Source organism: Camelus dromedarius, chromosome 31, assembly GCF_036321535.1.
Source record: "Camelus dromedarius isolate mCamDro1 chromosome 31, mCamDro1.pat, whole genome shotgun sequence".
Lineage (NCBI taxonomy): Eukaryota > Metazoa > Chordata > Mammalia > Artiodactyla > Camelidae > Camelus > Camelus dromedarius.
Genome location: NC_087466.1, coordinates 9,888,141 through 9,909,768, shown reverse-complemented (window position 1 = coordinate 9,909,768; position 21,628 = coordinate 9,888,141). Strand labels below are relative to the sequence as shown.

Sequence of the window (21,628 nt, the reverse complement as noted above, 5' to 3'; positions counted from 1 at the left end):
TTCTCTGTCATATTCCCATTGCCTATTACAGTGCCTGGCACACAGTAGGTGCACAATAAACAATGTTTCAATGCATGAATACATTTAAATTTTTTCATTTCCTGCGTTTATAACAACAGCCTGGGTTTCAAGAATATTATGCTCGTAAGAACCTTAATGAATCCCTACAAATAAACATTTAGAGAGGCGTCGTCAACCAAAAGAGTGCTCACTGGTACCTGCAGAGCCATTTCCCAGGCTGGTGTGCCCTATAGGCACCCCAGTAAAACACCACCGGCCACAGAGAGCCTATAAATTCCTCTAACCAGAAGGGCTCTCCCCGCCCCCTCTCCCCGCGCAGCTTGCTCTGCCCTCCGCCTCCTCTTCTCCGCCCACTCTCGCCGCGGTCTCCTGGCGGCGGCGGCTTTGTCTTGTGGGCTGGTCCCTGGCGGCTCCCTCCCCCGAACAGCTGCCACCGAGGGAGGAAGCGGCGCGGGAGCTGTCCAGCACCCCGGTGCTGAAACCCCGAGCGCTCGTCATCCACCACCACCATGTAAGGGCCATGAAAAGGGCTCGTCCTGGCGCAGCGCGGACATGGAGGAGGACTTATTCCAGCTAAGGCAGCTGCCGTGAGTATCCTGGGGGCGAATGAGAGGCAGACAGGCGTTCCTTTAAAAAAATGAAAACCTGCAGGGGGGCATCTCTGCATGACTTCTTGAATTTAAAGAGAACTGTTTCAGAGAAGAGAATTAGGCCTGGAGGAGACAAGCCATTTTCCTACCCCACCAGCTCTGCCTCTGTATCTCTGACTCAGTTCGATTTTTCAGATCCGTCAGAATCTTATGGGGACCTACCCGTGTTATGTTTTCTCTTTGAATTGCTCTCAATCCTAAAGGGATTTCGAGGTCTGTGTTTTAAGAAAGCGTTAGCTGCTGTTTTGAAATGTGGACTGAATTGATGGGTCCATGCAATGACATCGGTCCTTTCCAGTCCTTCTCCTATGCTGTGAAATCCCTAATTTTTTTTTTTTTTTCTGCAAGGTCTTTTAGAACAGAATGATACTGATACTGCAAACTGGTTTCTAAAAAGCTGGGATTCCTTCCTAGAGAGGAGGCTTGGGCAAAGTCTTGTTTACGAAGTGTGTGAATGGAGAACTGTGCATCATCGCTGAAACCTCTTGCCTTCTTCTGAATGAAAGGCTATTGTAACAGCTAGCTAGAGTGAGACTCACTGTCAACCGCTATCCTTGGGAACTCAGGAATACACTTCTTAGAGGACTGGAATTTTTCAGGGATGTCAAATGTGCTCTGAAAATCTTGCGAGAATGCAATCAAGCAATGGAAAGGACAGGGGCCTTGTAGAGGAGCTTACACATTTCTCCCACCACAAGCTGATAGTGATTTTGTTAAGCAAATTCCAAGAATTGAGATGGGACATTAAAAAGAACATTAATGGGGATTTTTTGTTCTAATTTTTAGAAGCACTAGCCATTTGGATGGTAAAAGTAGACACCATTTGGAATTTTTGGAAAGAATACATTATTGTTAGAATGTGTGTATTTTCTTGACTTAATTTTTTTTTCTCTCTAAGCCACTGAGGCATTTTCCCTAGTGACTTTTAGTGTGACTGATACAGCTCTCTGAGGCTCTGAGTACTGAAGGATATTGTAATGTTTACTTCTCAATCAGTGTAAAATTAATTTTCATTAAAATGTTTAATTAATTAAATGTTTACTTTTAAGCTTTTATTAATTGATCAACAAATAGCATATCTTATGTAATACAGCATGTATTCTCACAAATGCTGAAGAATGATCAGCTATGCTATCTAGAGTTTGATCTATGACTACATAAAAATGTACAAATCTGAGTGCAAATCTCCCAAGGAAAACATACCACTTTCATTGAAAATAAATACCACATTCAAAAACCAACCTATTATCTCAAAATAAAAAATAACTCAGAAACTAAAATATGAAATATGAGACTCAGTACAAGAATACAACACATTTTGGAACTGAAACTGGGATAAATTTTCAAATGATGTCAGAACATGTAAACTTGGCAAATTATTCAAAGATTCATGTATACTTAATCTACATGAATATAGTGACAATTCTTTCCTTAATTAAAAGAGAGTAAGACTATTAAGAGGTTTTTACTTAAGTTTTTAAATTAATTTAGTTTTTATACAAGTCTATAATATATACATAGGGTAAATAAATTTCAAAAGGAAGCACAAGAATAAAAGTAAGTCTCCCTTCCCAAACCCCAGTGTAAATTTCTTGATTATTTTTTCTGATATTTTATACACATAAATAAATATAGTATCTATTACAGAGGACAAATTGTGTACTGGTTAAGAGCACTGGCTCTTGAGTAAGACAGACTTGGGTTCAAATCCTGATTCTGCTGCTTCCTGGCTGTGTTACTTTGAGCAAGTGACTTAACCTTTTTGAGACTCAGTTTGCCCAGCCATAAAATAGGAATCATAATAATATTTGATTCATAGGGTTACTGGGGAGATCAAATGAGATAACATATGCTAAATGCCTGGCAGATACAAAGAACTCAACATACGTTAACTATTATTCTTATTTCATCTGAAAAATAATTTATGAAAACAAAATATGTATGCTCCTCATGCTGGATGCCTCAAAAAATGTAGTCTCCAAAAGCCAAATTACATTTGAAGGATGTCAAAATTAATCATGAAACGTGCTGACCTCAATTTATTAAAAACAGTAAAATAAAATCAACAGCTGTGTGACTCTGAGTGGGTTACAAATCACGACTTGGGTATTTTTTAAGCCATGCTTTGTATGTATATTATTCAGAGATTGCTGGCAGCAGATTTCCTGAGAGCAATATGTTTTTTTTTAAAAAAAAATCAGTGTGCCTTGCAGAGAGTTGACAAAAGTGGACTTTGAAACAGGCTCAGTCCTGTGGGAAGCCAAGTGTTAATAGGTTATAAGCCACTAAGTAGTTTACAGGGTCAGGGGAGGGGGAAAGGAATGAGAGTGTCTAAGAAAATAGTCCTTTCTTGCATTTGGGGGCACCTTCACGCACCTCTAAGATGGATCATTTGAAACTACAGACAACCTCTGCCTTTCACCTGCTGTCCGCTCAGGCACAGCACCATACACAGGAGATTCAGGAGGCTGGGATTTTGTATCTAGTCTTGCCCTATTGTGTGACCTCGTGCAAGTCAGACTTTTCTGGGTTTCTCTTTTCTAGGATGATTTTTTGAAAGCAAGTTTTGCAGACTGCATTGACTGACTGATTCATTCATTCATTCAGCCATTTTCCCGGGCCCCATCCTAGGTAAAAGGGATTCTACAAAAATGAGATACATGGTCTTTGCCCTCAAGGAGCTCACAGTCTAAAGCTTCAATGGCCAGTACAGTGGTCACTGGTCACGTGTGGCTATTTAAATTTAAACTTGAACTATGTGATTTATGTATGAAATAATTTCTATAGTATAATATACAGTATGAAATATGATTTATAAATAAAATAGGTAATAATTGAAAAATCAGTTCCTTAGTTAGCACTAGCTACATTTCAAGTGCTCAGTAGCTGTATGTGGTTAGTGGCTGCTGTACTGGTCAGCATAGGTCCAAAACATTCCCACAACTGCAGAAGGTTCTATTGGACAGCACTGGTCTGATGGGAGAGGTGGACATTGAACACATTATTGCACAGTAATTATGAGAATTGAATAAGGGCCACAAAGGACAAGCGCAGGGTGTGACAAGACTAGTTCTAGATGGGGAGGGGACGACCAGAGAAGGCTTCCTTGAAGAAGTGACGTTGGAGCTGAACCCCCAGACATGCGTAGGAGCCAGCCAGGAAGAGAGATAGGCTGGAGCCTTTTAAACAAAGGGACTTATGCGGGGGGAAAAGCTCAAAATCAGGCCAATGGAGCATAAGGGGTAAGTGGCTTGAGGGAAGGATGCAGAGGATGGCAGGGACTAGGTCAAACAGGACCCTGTAGTACGTAGACGAGAAATGGAAATCTCATCCTGTATTTCCTCAGTCTACTCTGTCTCCTTTCTTACAAACTCTGTCTTTCAAGATTGAGTTTAAGTCCATCACCTCAATGAATCTTTTGACTTCTCCTGGGCTTAATCGTCAGCAGAGGTAAAAATGCGGGCTCTGAGTCAGGCAGATCTGGGTCCAATCTCCGGCTCTGCCATTTGCTACCTGGGTGGCCTTCGACCAGTGACTTCATCTCTTCAAGGTCGGAGGTTCATCTGTAAAGTCGGGATAATGGCAGAATCTGCACGGCAGGGCTGTTGTGAGGATCAGGGAGGTCATCACGGGGAAGCTCTCAGCACAGTGTCTGGCTCCACTTAAGGGCGCAATGAATGGTGCTGGTGTTATTGTCTTCCTCCACTTTGGACTTGTTTCCCTTGTCCTCCAACTTGTTCAGGCAGCAAAGCACCCAGAAGCCACAGTGTCCTTTTCTGAATCCTAATGGAAGCGCGTGTCCAGACTTGAACTCTTGATCCTTCCTCCTCCCTGCTCCTCCTTCAGCCTCACCTATCCCAGCTGATGGTACCTGCACCCGTCCCATTTGGGCCAAAAACTTTGGAGTCAGCTTCGACTCCTCTTTCCCTCATATTCCACTTCAATCCATCAGGAAATCCTTCTGGTCCTGTCTTTAAGCTGCATCCAGACTCCAACCACTTCTCTCCACTTCTGCTCCCATTCCTTGGTTCAGTTCCTCATCATCACTCACCTGAGTTGACTGCAGTGGTCATCTTGCTGGTCTCCGTGATCCCACTCTTGTCTCTCTGCAGCCCCTTCTCAACACAGCAGCCAGAGGGAGTCTTTAGAAGTCAGATCACATCCCTCCTCTGTTCAAACCCCTCCCAGGGCTCCCATCTCACATCATCTCTTCCACCCACTCATGCTGAGGCAGCCATTCTAGCCTCTTGTTGTCCCTCAAAACACGCCCGGTAGGCTTCTGCCTTGGGACCCACTGTTCCCTCTGCCTATAAAGCTCTTCCCCAAGGTATCTGTTTCACCTTTGTCAAGTCTCAAATGCCATCATCTACCAAAGCCTACCTTGATCATCTCCTTAGAATTCCAGTCCTCTCTCACAGCCATTAGCCATAAATTAAAATAAAAGCTATTGGTGAGGATGTGAAGAAATTAGAATTTTTGTTTTTGTTTTTTTTTTGGGGGGGTGGGAATTAGGTTTATTTGTTTATTTATTTTTAGAAGAGGTACTGGGGACTGAACCCAGGACCTCGTGCATGCTAAGCACACACTCTATCACTGAGCTGTACCCTCCCCCTGAGAAATTAGAATTCTTATACACTGTTAGGGAAAATGCAAATTGGTGCAGCTTCCATGGAAAACAGTATGGCAGTTCTTCAAAAAATTAAAAATAGGATTGCCATATGATCCAGCATTTCCACTTCTGGGTGTATATCCACAAAAGAATAGAAAGCAGAGTCCTGGAGAGATATTTGTCCACCCACGTTCATAGCAGCATTATTTGCAATAGCCAAAAGGTAGAAGCCATCCAAGGGTCCCTCGCTGAGTGAGTGGATAAAAAAAATGTGGTTGATCCATACAATGGGATATTATTTAGCCTTAAAAAGGAAGGAAATCCTGACACATGCTACAACTTAGATTAACCTCGAGGACGTTATGCTAAGTGAAATAAGCCAGTCACCAAAGGACAACTCCTATATGATTCCATTTATATCAGGTTCCTAAAGTAGTTAAATTCATAGAGAGAGAAAACAGAATGACAGTTGCCAGGGACTGGGGGAGGGGGGTATGGGGATCTGTGTATACATCTGGGTGCAGAGTTTCAGTTCTGCAAGATGGAAAGTGTTCTGTGGATGGATAGTGGTGAGGGTTGCCCAACACTGTGAATGTACTTAATGCCACTGAACTTGGACTCTTAAAAATGGTTAAAATGGTTAAGCTTTATCTTACATGAAAAAAAAAGGAAAAAAATTATCTTATGTGTATTTTTCCACAACTGAAAAAAGTTGCAGCCCTCTTTTCCTTTTTTTCATACACTTAACCACCTTCCAACATACCGTGTAATTTATTTATTTATTGTTTTTAATGTTTATTTGTTTTTCTTTTTTTTTTAATGGAGGTACTGGGGATTGAACCCAGGACCTCTTGCATGCTAAGCACACACTCTACAACTGAGCTATACCCTCCCTGCCACTTATTTATTGTTGAGTATCTATCTTCAAGTACTAGTATGGAAGCTTCAAGTGTCAGGGGTCTGATGTATCCCAGGGAAGTCTATCCTTCCTCCAATCATTCTTTATCTACTGTCCCACCGTATTTATTTCCGTCTCAGGATTCATTCATTTGCAAATGTATATTGATCTCTTTGATTACTTAGATATTAAACGTCTTCCCAACCAGGGCATCCACTTCAGAAGGGCAAGTGTGTTTTGTCCCCCTTTGTATCCCAACCCTCAGCACATCGTCAACACTCAATAAACACTTACTGAAATACTGAAGGATGGTGCCAGGCTCTTTGAGATGCTCTGTCTATTGACTCCTTTCATCTCCATGGCAACCCCGTGAAGTAGAAATTACCATCTCCATTCAGTCAGCAGGAAACTGAGACCCAGTGAGGCAAAGTAACCTAACCTCATAGCTACTAAATAATGTGGGCAGGGGATCCAAACCCCAATCAGTCTGTTTGCAGAGTTGAGCTCTTCTTTCTATGATCTCTCTTCATGCAGGACATTAAATACTCCCCAGTGGTAATCACAGTTAGGTATAAGCTTCCTTTTCAGTCTGATAGATACATGAACTTAGGGAATATAGGTCCAGAAGCTCAGATGAGAAGAGAAAAAAAATATATTCCTTATCTAAAATACCCTCATCAAGTCTCAGACCCTCATTTAGGTACCGAGTTGAATTACATGATGGTACAAGCAAGATCTTTAGGTTGACAGCTATTTCCTCAAGCTCTTCTCTTCCTTCAATAGCAAAATTATTTAAAATAAATGTTCCCTGCTATTTTGGTAAATTATATGCTATCTTTACACACAACAAATGCCAAGAAATTGAGAGCCAGCCCATTCTGAAACCCTCATCTATTTAACATATGCCACTGCTACTTTTCTTTTTCTTTCATATTACATCTTTTTTCCTTGGGAAATCTTGGCTCGTGTAGTTGGTAACTGTTTTTAGGAACCCAACTGATTCAAAATGCAGTCTGGTTATCTGAGTGTAATTTAATGTCAGAGGTCTCTCTTTATGTCGGTCTTAAAACAAGTTTTAATAAACAAGGAGCCCTGGCTTCTAGTGGATTGCCGGGGAAGGAATATGAACAGATCCTGGTTTAAAACTCCGGGGAGCTAAGCCATTTTCTCAAAAGTCGAATTTCACAAAGGTCAGTATACTCCACGCTCAAGGCAGAAAGGTGACTTGAACGAGGCTGGACTGGAGGGAAGTCAATATTTACTCAACGCCTGGCACTTTCCCGTTCATTAAGCTCAGTTAATCTTCTCAGTGATCGTGCAAGCCTGTTGTCATCCCGTTTCACAGATGAAAGTGTCCGTAACGTGCTTAGCACACGTTAATGATCAACAAGAGCTCTGTAAATAGTCATTATTGTAATTTATATTTATTCGTTGAGTAATAGATGGGCAGGTTAAAAAAATTCAAATATTATGAAATGAAAAAAAAATTTTAATGTCTTTCCCTCAAAACTTCCTGTTCCCATCCTGTCCTTCCCAGAAGCAACCAATCTTAGGCATTTTAGGTATCTGAATATTATTCGATTGTATGGATAGACTATAATTTGCTTATCCATTCATCCACTGATGGACACTTAAGTTGTTTCCATCTTTGGCTATCGTGATACAGGTGAACATAAATAAAAATTTTTGTAACGTTTTCTTTAGTGCGTGTGCCGTGCATCCATTTAGTGACGATCCATTTCGCCCGATGATGGTTTCTAGTTTTGCATTATCGCAGCAAAGCTGCAACATGCATGCTAGAACCAGAAGAGAATACCGCAGAGGGGCTGAGAGTGGGGACACTGAAGTCAGATGGCTTTGCCAAGGCCCAGCTTGGACACCTACTGTGTGACCTTGGACAAGCTCCCAGCCCCTCTGTGCTTGAATGTCCTCATCTGTAAAATGGGACTAAGGAAAATGAATAAGAGAATTGATGCAAAATGCAAACACTGGGCTGGATGCATGGGGAGTTGATAATCAATATCCTCCCTCATTGGGAGGGTGGATCATTAACTACCATGTCTGTAACTTCTGGATATATATTCCCCAAGTTCATGTATCTATCAGACTGAAAAGGAAGCTTATACCTAACTGTGATTATCACTGGGGAGCATTTAATGTCCTGCACGTTGAATTCCCAGCACAACAATTCTGGGTAGGAACACAGGGCTCTTAAAATTCTGAAAGCTGTCACAGATTACCTTTTCCAAAGGTTGCGGTGGTCGCTGTTAATCACAGAAGGAAGTACAGAGCCCCGGATGGTCCTGGAGGAGAGGATGTGTTGAAAGGGAGGGTATGAGGCCATGTAGCCATTTCCTTCTGCGATGTGACCCTCAGAGTAAAGGGCGAGCCATCAACCTTCCCTTCACCCTGGAGAGGAATTGATAATGCACGTAAATGTTCATGTCCTTCCTTCGCCTAATAATTCTCTATATTTTTATCTTCTGCGAACACCTTGGGGGACTCTATGTTTTTGACTTTGGGGTTGCTTCTTGGGGCCAGGGAGTCCTCCTCCTTTGTTGCTCCCTCCCTGGAACCCACTTCACTCTGCCCCTTGGTGGGTTACAGAGGTGAAATGTCACATCCCGGCTACCCTCTCACTGCACCCAGTCTATTTGCAGCATTTCTCACAATGTGCCAGATGTCTATGCAGTGATATGTGTGTCCACATGTATTATATGTATCAACATTTCTTTATATTTATAAATATCATATATAAATTAATAAATAATAAAATATATAATTGTTTACATATCTAAATATATATTTATACATAACTTTATGTAAATATACTTATATATTTATGTGATTATATACAATTATATATAAATAAATATATAATTATGTATATGTGGATATATACATACAATTTTTCAATTGAGGTGTAGTTTATATACAATATTATATAAGTTTCAGGTGTACAACACTGTGATTCACAATTTTTAAAGCTTACACTGCACTTATAGTTATTACAAAATATTAGCTATATTCCTTGTGCTGTACAATATACCCTTGTTGCTCATTTATTTTATATCTTGTGGTTTATAGGTCTTTTTAAAAAATATTTAATGCCTTTTTTTTTTTTGGTGGAGGGGAGGTAATTAGGTTTATTTATTTATTATTTTTAGAAGAGGTACTGGGGATTGAACCTGGGACCTTGTGCACGCTAAGCTTGTGCTCCACCACCCACTTAAGCTATACCTTCCCCCGCTGTATAGCTCTTAATCCTATACCCCGATTTTGCCCCTCCCCCGTTTCCCCTCCCCACTGGTAGCCAGTGGTTTGCTTTGTCTGTCAGTGAGTCTATTTCTTTTTTGTTATATTCACTAGTTTGTTTCATTTTTTAGATTCCCCATGTAAGTGATAACATACAGTATTTATCTTTCTCTGTCTGACTTACTTCACTGAGAAGTACCATCCATGGCAGTGTTCAGGGTTGAGGGTTTTGGTGGTTTTTGGGGGGGAGAGGGATGGCAAAATACACATAACATAAAAGTTACCATTTTAACCATTTTTAAGAGTACAGCTTTACAGCATTAAGTACATTCACCTTGTTGTGCAACCATCATCACCATCCAGCTCCCGAACTTTCTCATCTTCCCAAACTGAAACTCTGTACCTAGTAAACACTGAAGTCCTTATTCCTTCCTCTCCCAGCCCCTAGTAACCACCATTCTACTTCCCGTCTCTATAAATCTGACTCATGCAGTATTTGTCTTTTGGTGACTGCCATATTTCACTTAGCATTGCATCTTCAAGGCTCTTCCATATTATAGCATGTGTCAGAATTTCCTTCCCCTCCTTTTAAAAAAAATTTTTTTTAATTGAAATATAGTCAGTTGACAGTGTTATGTTAATTTCTGGTGTCCAGCATAATGCTTCAGTCATACATATACATGCATATATTCCTTTTCATATTCTTTTTCATTATAGGTTACTACAAGGTACTGAATACGTTCCCCACCTTCCCTTCCTTTTTGAAGTTGGATGATATTCCATTGTATGTTTAGACCACATTTTGCTTATTGATGGACACTGGTGTTGTTTTCAGCTTTGCGCTACCGTGAATCGTGCTGCTGTGAACATGGGTGCACATTCACAATGTTGTACCAGCCTCACCTCTATCTAGTTCCAGAACATTTTTCATCACCCTGAAAGGAAATTCTGGTCCCCTTAGGCAGTCAATCCCCGTTCCTCTTTCCCCAGCCCCTGGCAAACACTCATCTGCTTTCCGTCTCTATGAAGTTGCTTCCCATAGATGGAATCATACACATGTGACTCTCTGTGTCTGGCTCCTTTCACTCAGCATCATGTTTCAAGGTTCGTCTGTGCTGTAGCTTGTGACAGTGATTTGAGGACTTTTCACAGTGGTTGTGCTACAGACCGCTGGTACCAGCTCTAGAGAGAGCAGGTTGATTGGTAAATAGTCAGTCTCAGAGCCTGTTATTTAACCATTGAGAGATTAAAATTGGTCGTGGTGGGAGTATTTACCCACCGGATACTGGCAAATGTTATGTGTCAGCATGGGGGGTTTGTGTGAGATTCAGTTTGTAGGCATGTTGCTGGCTTTAGAGCAGCCTCTTAATCTCAACGAACATCTCCCCAAAGCTACCCCCAGGAAATACACACTCTGGATAACAAATGGTGCTTGCGTGCATGCTGGGCAAGTGTTGATTAAACGAAGCTCCAGATTCCCACTGTTCCCCAGGTTTCCAAGCCTAAAGCAGTCTGTCTCCCAGCTTTTGCTCCCCAGTGACATCTGCCTTCCACCTGCAAGGGATGCCCCAGCTCTGGACTGCAGGGGCGTTTGCCTGAGTCCTGTGTCACAGGGGGTCTGGGCTACTAGGGGGGAGGTGGGTAAGCTGCAGGCAACCAGCAGAGTCGGGGGCCCTGTCCCCCAGCATGACGGCTTCGTGATGAGGGATGGGGAAGGCGGGGACAGCAGAGTCTTTCTACTGCCTCTGACGCACTAAATCAGTCCCCGGATCAGCAAGAGCAGCAGCACCTGGGAACGTGTTAGAAATGCAAAATCTCAGTCTCTGATGGAGATGGAGGCCTTCTGAATCAGACCCCCTTGGAATGGGGCCCAGACTTCTGTGTTGTCCCAGCCCCGCATGGGTTTTGAGGCTCCATCCAGTTCAAGAACCCCTGCACAAACCTGCAGAGCTGTCTGCCAGGCTGGAACCGAGCTACGTCTTTTGATGCCTGCTCCAGATCACATCATTATCCGCTCTTTGGCAAACCCACCCATACAGGACAGCTGAGTTTGGGCTTCATTCATTCCCCAGACACACATGAATGCTCGGGAGAGGCACTGATGCTCAGTGATTGGGACCCAGGACTCTAATACCAGAGACAACCAGGCTGAAGCCTCAGTTCTTTCAAGCTGTGTCCATCAGCAGATGAATGGATAAATAAAATGTGGTCTATCCATACAGTGGGATATTATTCAGCCTTTAAAAAAGAAGGAAATACTGACACATGCTACAACATGACTGAACCTTGAGGACATGACGCTAAGTGAAATAAGCCAATCACAAAAAGACAAATACTGAATGATTCCACTTCCTTGAGATTTCTAGAGTAGTCAGATTCATAGAGACAGAAATCAGCATGGTGCTTTCCAGGGGCCGGTGGGGGGGGGGAGTGTTTAATGGGTACTGAATTTCAGTTTGGGACGATGAAAAATCATGGAAATGGCTAGTTGTGATAGTTGCACAACGTTGTGAATATATGTGACGCCACAGAACTCTGCACTTAAACATGGGTGAAATGTTGAATTTTGGGTTATGTGTATTTTACCACTGTTGAAAAAAGAATCCCATTTGAGACTCTGCTTCTAAGGAATTCGATCTATGACCAAATTATTACACCCAACTTATAGACAAGGTAAACTGAGGCTCAGCGAGACTATAGGTGTATCTTATCCAGTGGGGACAGTAATGGTCTCCCTCTTTGATTTAATCCAGTGAGGGTTAAATCAAATAACAATGATTGTAAAGACTCCTGATCAAGGAAGTGTATTTCCTATGAAGATCTGAGAGATGGAGATTGAAAAGGAGGCACGGTGGCTTCGACTGAATTATGGTCAAATGTTGGTGATTTCATGTGGTTCAACCTAATAGTTGTATCTAGTCCTTCAGCTGGACTGTGGAAGTTTAGATATTTCTCTCATTGGTACCTATTTAATTTTAGATGCTTTAAACATTTCAAAATAAAATATTTTTATGGAGAAAAAAATGGAATAAATGGGCAGTAATGGAAGAATCTGAGTGGTTTCCCATCTTTGGCCAGAAACATAAGGTTTTGATCAGACAGAAGTGGGGTTGAAACCTGGCTCCATGCCTCTTTGGCTCCGTGACCACGGGTAAGTCCTGAGACTTCCGGAGCCTCAGTTTTCTTGTCTGTAAAATGGTGATAATAATGCCAACCTCACAGAGCTGTAGTGCAGACAGAGCGTATGGAAAACAACACCTAGAATGAGGCACAGAGCACTGGCTCGACACTGCTAGACAGTGGTGGTGATGGTGGGAGATGGAATGGAGTGTTAGATCTAAGCTTCGGATTTCCCAGGGGGTCTGCCTGCAAACTCTGTGTCCTGCCCCAACATTTCCAGCCCTTGACAACAGCTGGAGGTTTCCGAGCCGAGCCCTGCCACCCAATGGTGTTTCAGGTATTTACAAAACTTCTGTGATTTCATCTGTCTTTTCTCCAAATTCACAAGCAGGGAATCTTCCCCCAGGCTTCTGGAATCGGAAGATTTACCCTTCCTATGCCAGACCATCAGGTGTTCTTTGGTGAAATATATGGAATGACACGATAGTTGATTGGTAATGATGGTGAGGGTGATGATATCAATATTTTTTATGTAGGAATGTCTCCATTTTTAACTTTTAAAAACGATGCTCACATTTGCCCTCCAGTCCCTCATTAGCCCTCCGCCATTCACACCCATGTCACCACAGACTTCTTTTTTCAAAGCCCTGGTAGAAATGGGCGTTACTCATTCAGTATGGCTGTCCGCTGTGAGGGCAGGGACACATCTCTCCTGTCACTGCCATGACCCTGAAATCCACCACCGGGCTGGCAGTTAGCAGGAGTTTTGCATTTAGGGGTGAGGAAGTTGGAAGGAGACAGGTAATTTTGCCTGAGTCCCAGATGAAGAAGATGGTGCTCAGAAAAACCAAGGCGTTTCCCAGAGTCGCAAGAGACAGCCCAGTGTGAGGGAGTGTATTGCATGGAGAGCGACGTCCATGGGGTCTCAAACTCAAATGTCTGCAGGGCCAGAAGAAGGGGGCCAAGGGAGAGGAACTCAGAGCAGGTGTAAAGATAAGTGGCAGGAGACCATCAGGGCGGAGGTTATTTGGAGAGAATGAGGGTGTCGTCGGCTCTGATTATGTGTCCCATCTATAGGGGGCACACAGCCCGAGTATAGCCACATTGGTCCCTTGTAGGAATGTGGGCCCTGATGGCCAGATATTCTATTTTTCTTTTCTTTTCTTTTTTTTTCAGTGGAGGTACTGGTGATTGAACCCAAGACTAGTGCATGCTAAGCTTGCACTCTACCGCTGAGCTCTGCCTGCCCCCCAGATAGTCTATTTTTTTAAGAGACATCAGGAATCTGGATTTTTATGTGAATTGTCCTAATTAAAAAACTTTGGCATCCACTTTAAATTAAAAAAACAAAACAAAATTCCGTGGGCAACTTTTTGTGGGTATAAGATAACCCTTAGATGACCAAATTGTTACTTCCATAGGATACAGACTGAGTCTAAATTCTGAAACACACATGCTTCCAAACAGTATTTAGGTCTAGAACAAAAGTCTCCTCAGTCACAGAGCCTACCATGTGAATAGGGTTCTGCCTGGAATTGTGCAGTGTCCAACCTGTCCAACTGTATGTGGCAACCCTGATACATAACTCTTAAAGTTGTCACCCACCCGATGGTCCAACTCAGCAGAAATGCCAAGTTCTCCCTCCCCCACCACCCATTCAACTTTCCAGACCATAAGAGAAAGCTTTTCACCTGTCTTGGGCACAAGAGCTATAGTGCAAGGCCGTCAAGGAGTTCTAGCCATCATGACCAGATTTGCTCTGTCCTCTAGGGTGGTGAAATTCCGTCGCACAGGCGAGAGTGCAAGGTCAGAGGACGACACGGCTTCGGGAGAGCATGAGGTCCAGATTGAAGGGGTCCGTGCAGGCCTAGAGGCCGTCGAGCTGGATGATGGGGCGGCTGTGCCCAAGGAGTTTGCCAATCCCACTGACGGTGAGGGGTCCCTGTAGTTGGGGCATCAGCCCAGACCACAGTCAGGGGCTCTGAGGTGCCAGGGTTGCCCCTCCAGGTGGCGTGCTCAGAGGGATCTTGTGAAGGGGCAGGGAGGAGGGCCTGGAGGACCCAAGGATGACACTGGAAGTTGGGACTGGACCTACATGGCTTTCTTCAGCCAGCAAGGTTACATCACAATCCCTGCCAGTCAACATTATTGAGTAACACTTGGCTGAGGACAGCAGCCACCATGATGATGATGGTGGCGATAGAGATGATGGTGGTGGTAATGATGATGGTGGTAGTGATGATGGTAATGCTGACAATGGTGGTGATGACAATTGTGGTGGTGATGATGATGGTGATAATGATGATGATGAGGGGGTGGTGATGGTGGTGGTGATGATGATGGTGAGGGGGGTGGTGATGATGAGGGGGGGTAGTGATGATGATGGTGGTGATCGTGATGGTGGTGGTGATGATGATGGTGATGATGATGATGAGGGGGTGGTGATGGTGATGGTGGTGGTGATGATGAGGGGGTTGGTGATGATGGTGGTGGTGGTGATGGTGGTGGTGGTGATTGTGAAGATGAAAATAGTGATTAGAGCAGCTGACACAGGCTGAGAATTTTCTCTGTGCCAGGCACTGGTCTAAGCACTTTACGCATATCACACATGTAATCCTCACAACTGTTCCAACTGGAACTATTATGATCACCTTCTCCGTTTTGCAGGGGAGGACACTGAAGCACAGAAAGGTTAAATACACTGCCCAGGGTCACACAGCTAGAACTTAGCCAAGCTGGATTTACACCTAGGACATCTGGCCTCAGAGCCCATGCTCCTTACCCATGATCTTGTGCTCTCTCTGAACCGAGAGGGTCAAACAAGAGACTTGAGGCAGTCCTGGGGGACCTGATCTCCCCTCACCACCTGACGCTGATGGACGAAAACATTCCATGCATTCCTGAAAGGCCCCAGATTCCCAACTTGAGAGAGGATTAATGTCTTGAGCCCAAAGCCTGTTGTTGGCAGATCTAAGGAGGCAATGACTGGGGAGGGAGGGGAGGCAGAGGTTAGAAGCAGGAGCTGATCTGGACTCAACTCCCATATCTACAATATACCAGCTGCATTGACACCATGTCCTCCTCTGTAAAATGGGGCTAAGACTGAGCCTTAACTAACAGTTGTGACAGGGACTCAATGAGATAATGTCCATCAAGCCCTGAGCGCAGTGCCTGACACACAGTATGCACTAAATAAACACACCATTATATTATTACTCTTACTTTCTTATTACTGATGTTGTTATAGGACTCACGCTGGTTAAATAAATTATTGGGGAAGCTGCATGAAGAATATACGAGAACTCTCTGTACTATCTTTGCAACTTTTCTGTAAATTGAAAATATCCCAGAATAAAAAGTTAACTGAAAAATGAAAGTACTAAAGGAGCGTGCTGGGTGGCCCTCCCATGAGCTGTGTCCGAGGATCTCATCAGCACTTGTCAAAATTAGGAAATTGACACGGATGGAACACTATTCGATAAACTCCAGACTTTATGCAGATTTCACCAGTTTTCCCAGCAGTGCTGTCGCAGGAACCAATCCAGCACACCACATTGTATTTAGCCTTTTAGGCTTTTTTCAAAACACTTATAAGCTTATAAATTATCTCCTTATTTTTTTTCTGAGCATACAAATAACATGTGTTTATTTGGAAAGTATCCAGATATGATCGACATGTACAAAAAAGTGAGGGCTATCCTCAAAGATGACCCTGTCGACAGTCTGCGGAAACTCAACCTTACTTCCCCTGGTCCATCTTGCTTTGTTTTCTAAAAATTAATTAACAAGGTATTGTTATACCTGCATTTTTTTAACAGACAGGTTGCATTTCATCATGTGGGTATATAATATTTTATGTATAATTTATGAAATAATTTATTTAACCAATTCACTGTTAGACATTCTAGGTTGTCCAATTTTTCCTTTTGTAAAAACAATGGTGCAGTGGACTTTGTAGCAAGATAAACCTTCACACTCGTTGGGTGAGATCTAGAAGCAGAGTGTGTGCCTTTAAAGAGCTTGGCCAGGGATGTGCCCAGACTTCCCTCCCCACCACATCCTAGGACAACTGCTAAATGCCCTGACCCCTTCCTCCACTTTCCCCTTTTCCTTCCCAGATACTTTCATGGTGGAGGATGCGGTGGAAGCTATTGGATTTGGAAAATTTCAATGGAAGCTGTCTGTTCTCACCGGCTTGGCTTGGGCAAGTATTTCCGGGCTCCCCTTCACTCTCCAGAAGCACCCTTGCTGCTCAACGCAACTGGGTTTCCATGGTTTACAAGGAAGGACACAGTACCCTCCACACAGATCTGTTGCTTTAATCAAGTTAATTTTGAGTGACCCTGGGTGAGAATGGTCTGCTTTCGGGGAGTTGGGTGTGGTTGGCAATTGTCCTCCAGGAGGAGTTAAAGCTTCTGGCGAATTAAGTGGTTCTCAACCCTTTGAGGCTCAGGGCCACTAGGAGATGATGACATCATCTATGAGATTCACCTTTGAAAAATACGCACAGATCAAAATGTGCCTCCTGCTTCAAAGGCCTCGTGATCCCTGACAAAATCCCCTAATGTACCCATGGCAAATAACGCATCTAAACTGTTGATACAACTGAAATGGATTTTTATGAATAGTGCGAGACTGCGATTTAAGTACATATTTTTCCAAATAGATTGTCAATCCCCTGCCCCATCATTTTCCCCCCAGCAATTAGCAAAGCCTCCTTTATCGTCCACCACATTCCCACAGCCACATGAGTTTGCTTCTGGACTCTCGTTTCTGTTGCATTGCTCTGTCTGTTTAATCCTGTAAAGGTACTACAATGTTTAATGACTGGGACTTCCTAGTATGTTTTAATACATTAAAAGGTCACATTTATTAACTCTCCTGACAATTCTACGTGAACAATGACGTATGAACCAAAGACAAACTAGTCTTTAATTGAGCTTTAGGAAAAAAGATCACTGTCTCTCTACCTCTATAAAAACGCTTTTCTCAGATTTTCAAAATACAACGTTTTCCCACTTCATTCAGGGAACACCCTTATTTTATTTCCACCACAGAAACATATACACACAAAGAATGTTACATGTCTAGTTGTCAGTTCCCGTGTTTGAATTCACTGTTTGAACCACTGCGGTTTTCAGCGTGTTGGATGTGTGGTAGGGCAGTCGGCAGGAGGTGAAGAAGGATTTCCTACATGCTCGCTTGGGGTTGTGGAGTCGGTGAGGGGCCGGCCGTCCCCGGCACCGGGCAGCATCCTGGCCTCATTATGTGTGCTTCCTCCCTGCAGATGGCCGACGCCATGGAGATGATGATCCTGAGCATCCTGGCACCGCAGCTGCACTGCGAGTGGCGGCTCCCCAGCTGGCAGGTGGCGTTGCTGACCTCGGTAGGCAGACTGGCGGCAGCTCTCTCCTGTTATTGCACGGTTCTGGTCCCCCGGGGTGTACTGTAGGATGTCCCCCTCCTCCTGCTGCTGCCAAGGGCTCAGCAGAAGACAATTAAGCCCTGAATGGAAACGCCATGACCTCAGCTTGCCTTCTCCCCTCTCCACCTCACACATCTCGTTTGCAGCCAGATTTACCCCATCCAGGGGTTCCAACTACCTGGGGATCCCAGACATCCTGCTCATTGGCTGGGAGGTTGGAACCCACCTGAGCATATCAGTGAAACCTTATAAGTCTCGCTTTCCCAAAAAGGAGATGCCAGTTCCTCCCACGTGAAGGTGACGTGAGGATTGGAAACAACATAGCACCTCGCACACAGAATATGTTCAATACATGGTAGGAGCTGCTGCTCCCTGGAACTGAGGCTTGAAGGAGGGTGAGGCAGAACACTTAATTTTTGCCAGAGGTAGTTCAATGGTGATCTTCTAACAGGGAGGGGAATGGCCAAGCTGGATAAGAGGGTAATAATAATAATACTCACAAAAACTAACATTTATTGAGCATTTACTATGAAAATGACTTTATATACATTGCTATAATATATGCATATATACATTGTGCTCTTTAAACCTCAGATAGGTACTATTATGAGCTGAGAAAAAAAATGAGCACAGAGAGGTTAATTCACTTAGGAAAGGTCACACAGCCTAGCTAGTGGCAGAGTTATTGCTAACTAGGAACACCTACCCGAACGCTGTTTTCTATGGATAACTGTTCTGGAATGGCCTGAGTGCCTCTGGCAACAAGACCTGGTCTGATATTAGCAAGAAGGTGATGCAGCTCAGGAACTTCACAAGCACATAGATCTGGAATTTTGTAGTTTAGTTACCTTGAGATGTGTGATCTTGACTGAGGCACTTTCTGGCTCTATTTCATCATCTGCATAATGAGAGTGATGACGCCTGTTTTTCTTCAGATGGTCAATTTGATTCAAAATAATAAAATGGGGGGTGCAGGGTATAGCTCAGTGGTAAAACCCATGCTTAGCATGCACAAGGTCCTGGGTTCAATCCCTAGTACCTCCGTTTAAAACAGAATAATAATAATAATAAAATGGAATTGGAATTTAGATGACTTGCCAAAGGATTTATAACTATGTCATTGGTATTCTTTTGAAGGCATCCTGGAGGGTAACCTCAGAACAATGCACTGTGATGTGCTCTTGAAGGACTGGGCAGTGACAAGTGAGGGTGGGGTGGTTGAGGAAGGGAACGCAGGGCAGGTGTTACGGAAACGACAGGCCAGTCAAGAAACAAGCACCACTCGGAGGGTTGGAGTACTCAGATGTATTACGCCGGCGGGCTCAGAGGGGCTTCTGCTCCAAAGCTCTGAGCACCTTCAAGATGTGCACATGAGGTTTTATAGGGTAAAGTACAAGTTTGGGGTATTCAGCCAATAGGCATGGAACAGCTTTAGCATCATTATCATCACAAAAGTGGAGGCGGGGAGGCAGCAAGCCAACATTCCAAAGCCAGATATGTATCTTTGAAAATCCAGCTGGCTAGCAAAAACACATAAACAGCAAACCAACACTAATTAACCTAGATTTACAAGTTAGTCTAGCAGAACTCAGATCAGTATTCCAATACTTAGATTTGTGAGTTATCTTGTTAAACCAGCCCAGCCTCTCCTTCACATTCCTAGACTTGTGAGTTATCTTGTTAGACCAGCCCAGCTTTTCCTTCACACAGGGAACAGGTGAGACCCCTAACCTGTTCTCTGGAAAGAGTCTATATGGAAATTGAGGACCTGGAAATTAATTCCTTTAAAATTATCCAAATCTGCTTCCCCCTTGGAACTCCTCAGTGTAACTAGCTAATTTGGAGCCTGCCACCTTAGGATGTGTCTGGAGAAATGCTTGTAGTTCCTCTTTGGGCTTCAGTTGCCTTATCTGTAAAATGGGCATAATAATGGCACCCACTCTTACCGGGTGGGCTGCTGTGAGTGTGCGCATTAGGTAAGACCAAAAGCATGCGGCATGGTATCCGGCATGTGGTGAGTGCCCTGCAAAGAATACGACTATAATGAACGCTCAGGTCATCCTGTCTGGGTTGAAGACCTGTCTCCACCCTCACGTCTCTAGGATAATGAGCAGGTTTCTTAACCCTCCTAAGCCTCGAGCTACCCGTCTACAAAATGGGTATGATCATTCATACCTCATCAGCTCTGTTCCAGGGTTAACAACGGAACAAGGACTTTGCCCAGCGCACAGTGAGCGCTCCATGAGTGCTTCCTCTTGCTGACACCTTACAGCTCCCATCCCAATTGCACGTCTTCTGTTTTCATATCCTCCAAACTGTACTTTGCAACCTTTAACATTTTTTTAAGCCATAGGGCAAGACATTTCTTGGGTTTGGTGAGAAATTGGTATAATACTAGCTCTTCAGCCACATGACCTCCCCTCTCTGAGTCTCCGTTCCTCCTCACTTTTGAAATGGGGATAATGGTAACACCTGCCCCATAGGATTGTTGTGAGGCTTAAACAGTAACACAAAGCGCAGAGCATGGTGTTTGCATCTGAACAAGATCTCAGTAAGCGTGGGTTCATTCTTATTACTAGAGTGTGACATCACGGGTTGGACTTGGCATTCCCTTTCCCTGCGGTGCTCTGTGTCACAGTCTAACAGAAACCGTCTTTCCTCCCCTCACAGGTGGTCTTTGTCGGCATGATGTCCAGCTCCACCCTCTGGGGGAACATCTCAGACCAGTATGGCAGGAAAACAGTAAGGCGACCTCTCCTGTGCATGTGTCCTCTGGGTCATCTCCGTGATGACCTTGACAAAGTAACAAAATTTATGCTGCTTGAGAACTTGGTAGGGGTCTAATTCTGAGCTGTGCTGACGGGCATAGAGAAGAGATTGCTCTGAGGCTGCAGACTCTTGAAATCCTACATTTCTAGTGAAGCCTAGGCATGTGCATTTCAGATCGTCGAAGATGCTGGTGGTGCCCACCCCAATCCCTTTGGTGCCCACCCCTCCTGGGATCACCACCTAAAGCAACTATTTGCACTAGATCCCCTCTCTCAAGGCTTTGGGGGAAGCCTAGCCTAAGATAGGACATGAAACAGGTTTGCAAACAAGAAGGAAGAAGGGAACTTACAGGTCTGTAATTGCATTGAGCATTCACTGTTTTATCTGTTTGTTACTTCGGGGCTTTGAGGGTCCCCTTTGTGTTTTACGTTGCTCTCAATTCCCTAGACTGCACCTGGGCTATTTGATTCTTTCCACGTGTGAAGCCATGGTCCTTCAAACTCTAAATGTGGGCCTTAAAGGAGACAAGATCTCTGTAGATCCAGGCAAGCTTTTGCTGGTTAAGTGCCCTATTCAGGAAGAGTCACTGTTCCAGTGGGGCACATTCTGAGCTATCGCACAACCTGACTGCTCTATTGTTCTTGGACTCTCCTCATCAGTCTTCAGTTTCTCCAGAGGCAGGATGGTGTAGTGGTTACATGCTTGGGCTCTAAAGTCCAGTGGACCTGGATTCAGTCCCGACTCTGCCACTCCTGGCTGTGTGACCTTGGGCGAGTGAATTGACCTCTCTGAGCATCAACTTTTTCACACATAGAAAGAGGAAGATCACAGAATCTACACTGGAGGGTTAATTGAGATGAATCACTTGGGACAGTGCAAGG

The 21,628-nt window shown here is 43.8% G+C and overlaps 1 protein-coding gene across 1 annotated transcript in view; it reads left to right on the top strand.

Annotated features, from left to right (window-relative positions):
* Positions 1–364: 364 nt before the first annotated feature.
* The window catches only part of SVOP (SV2 related protein), a 60,866-nt gene continuing 39,602 nt past the window's right edge, over positions 365–21,628 (top strand). The window contains exons 1-5 of the mRNA XM_010999141.3: positions 365–608; positions 14,324–14,484; positions 16,672–16,757; positions 17,841–17,939; positions 20,649–20,720. Of these exons, the coding sequence (XP_010997443.1) occupies positions 574–608; positions 14,324–14,484; positions 16,672–16,757; positions 17,841–17,939; positions 20,649–20,720 (453 nt within the window). The 5' untranslated portion in view covers positions 365–573. The remainder of the gene's footprint in view (positions 609–14,323; positions 14,485–16,671; positions 16,758–17,840; positions 17,940–20,648; positions 20,721–21,628) is intronic.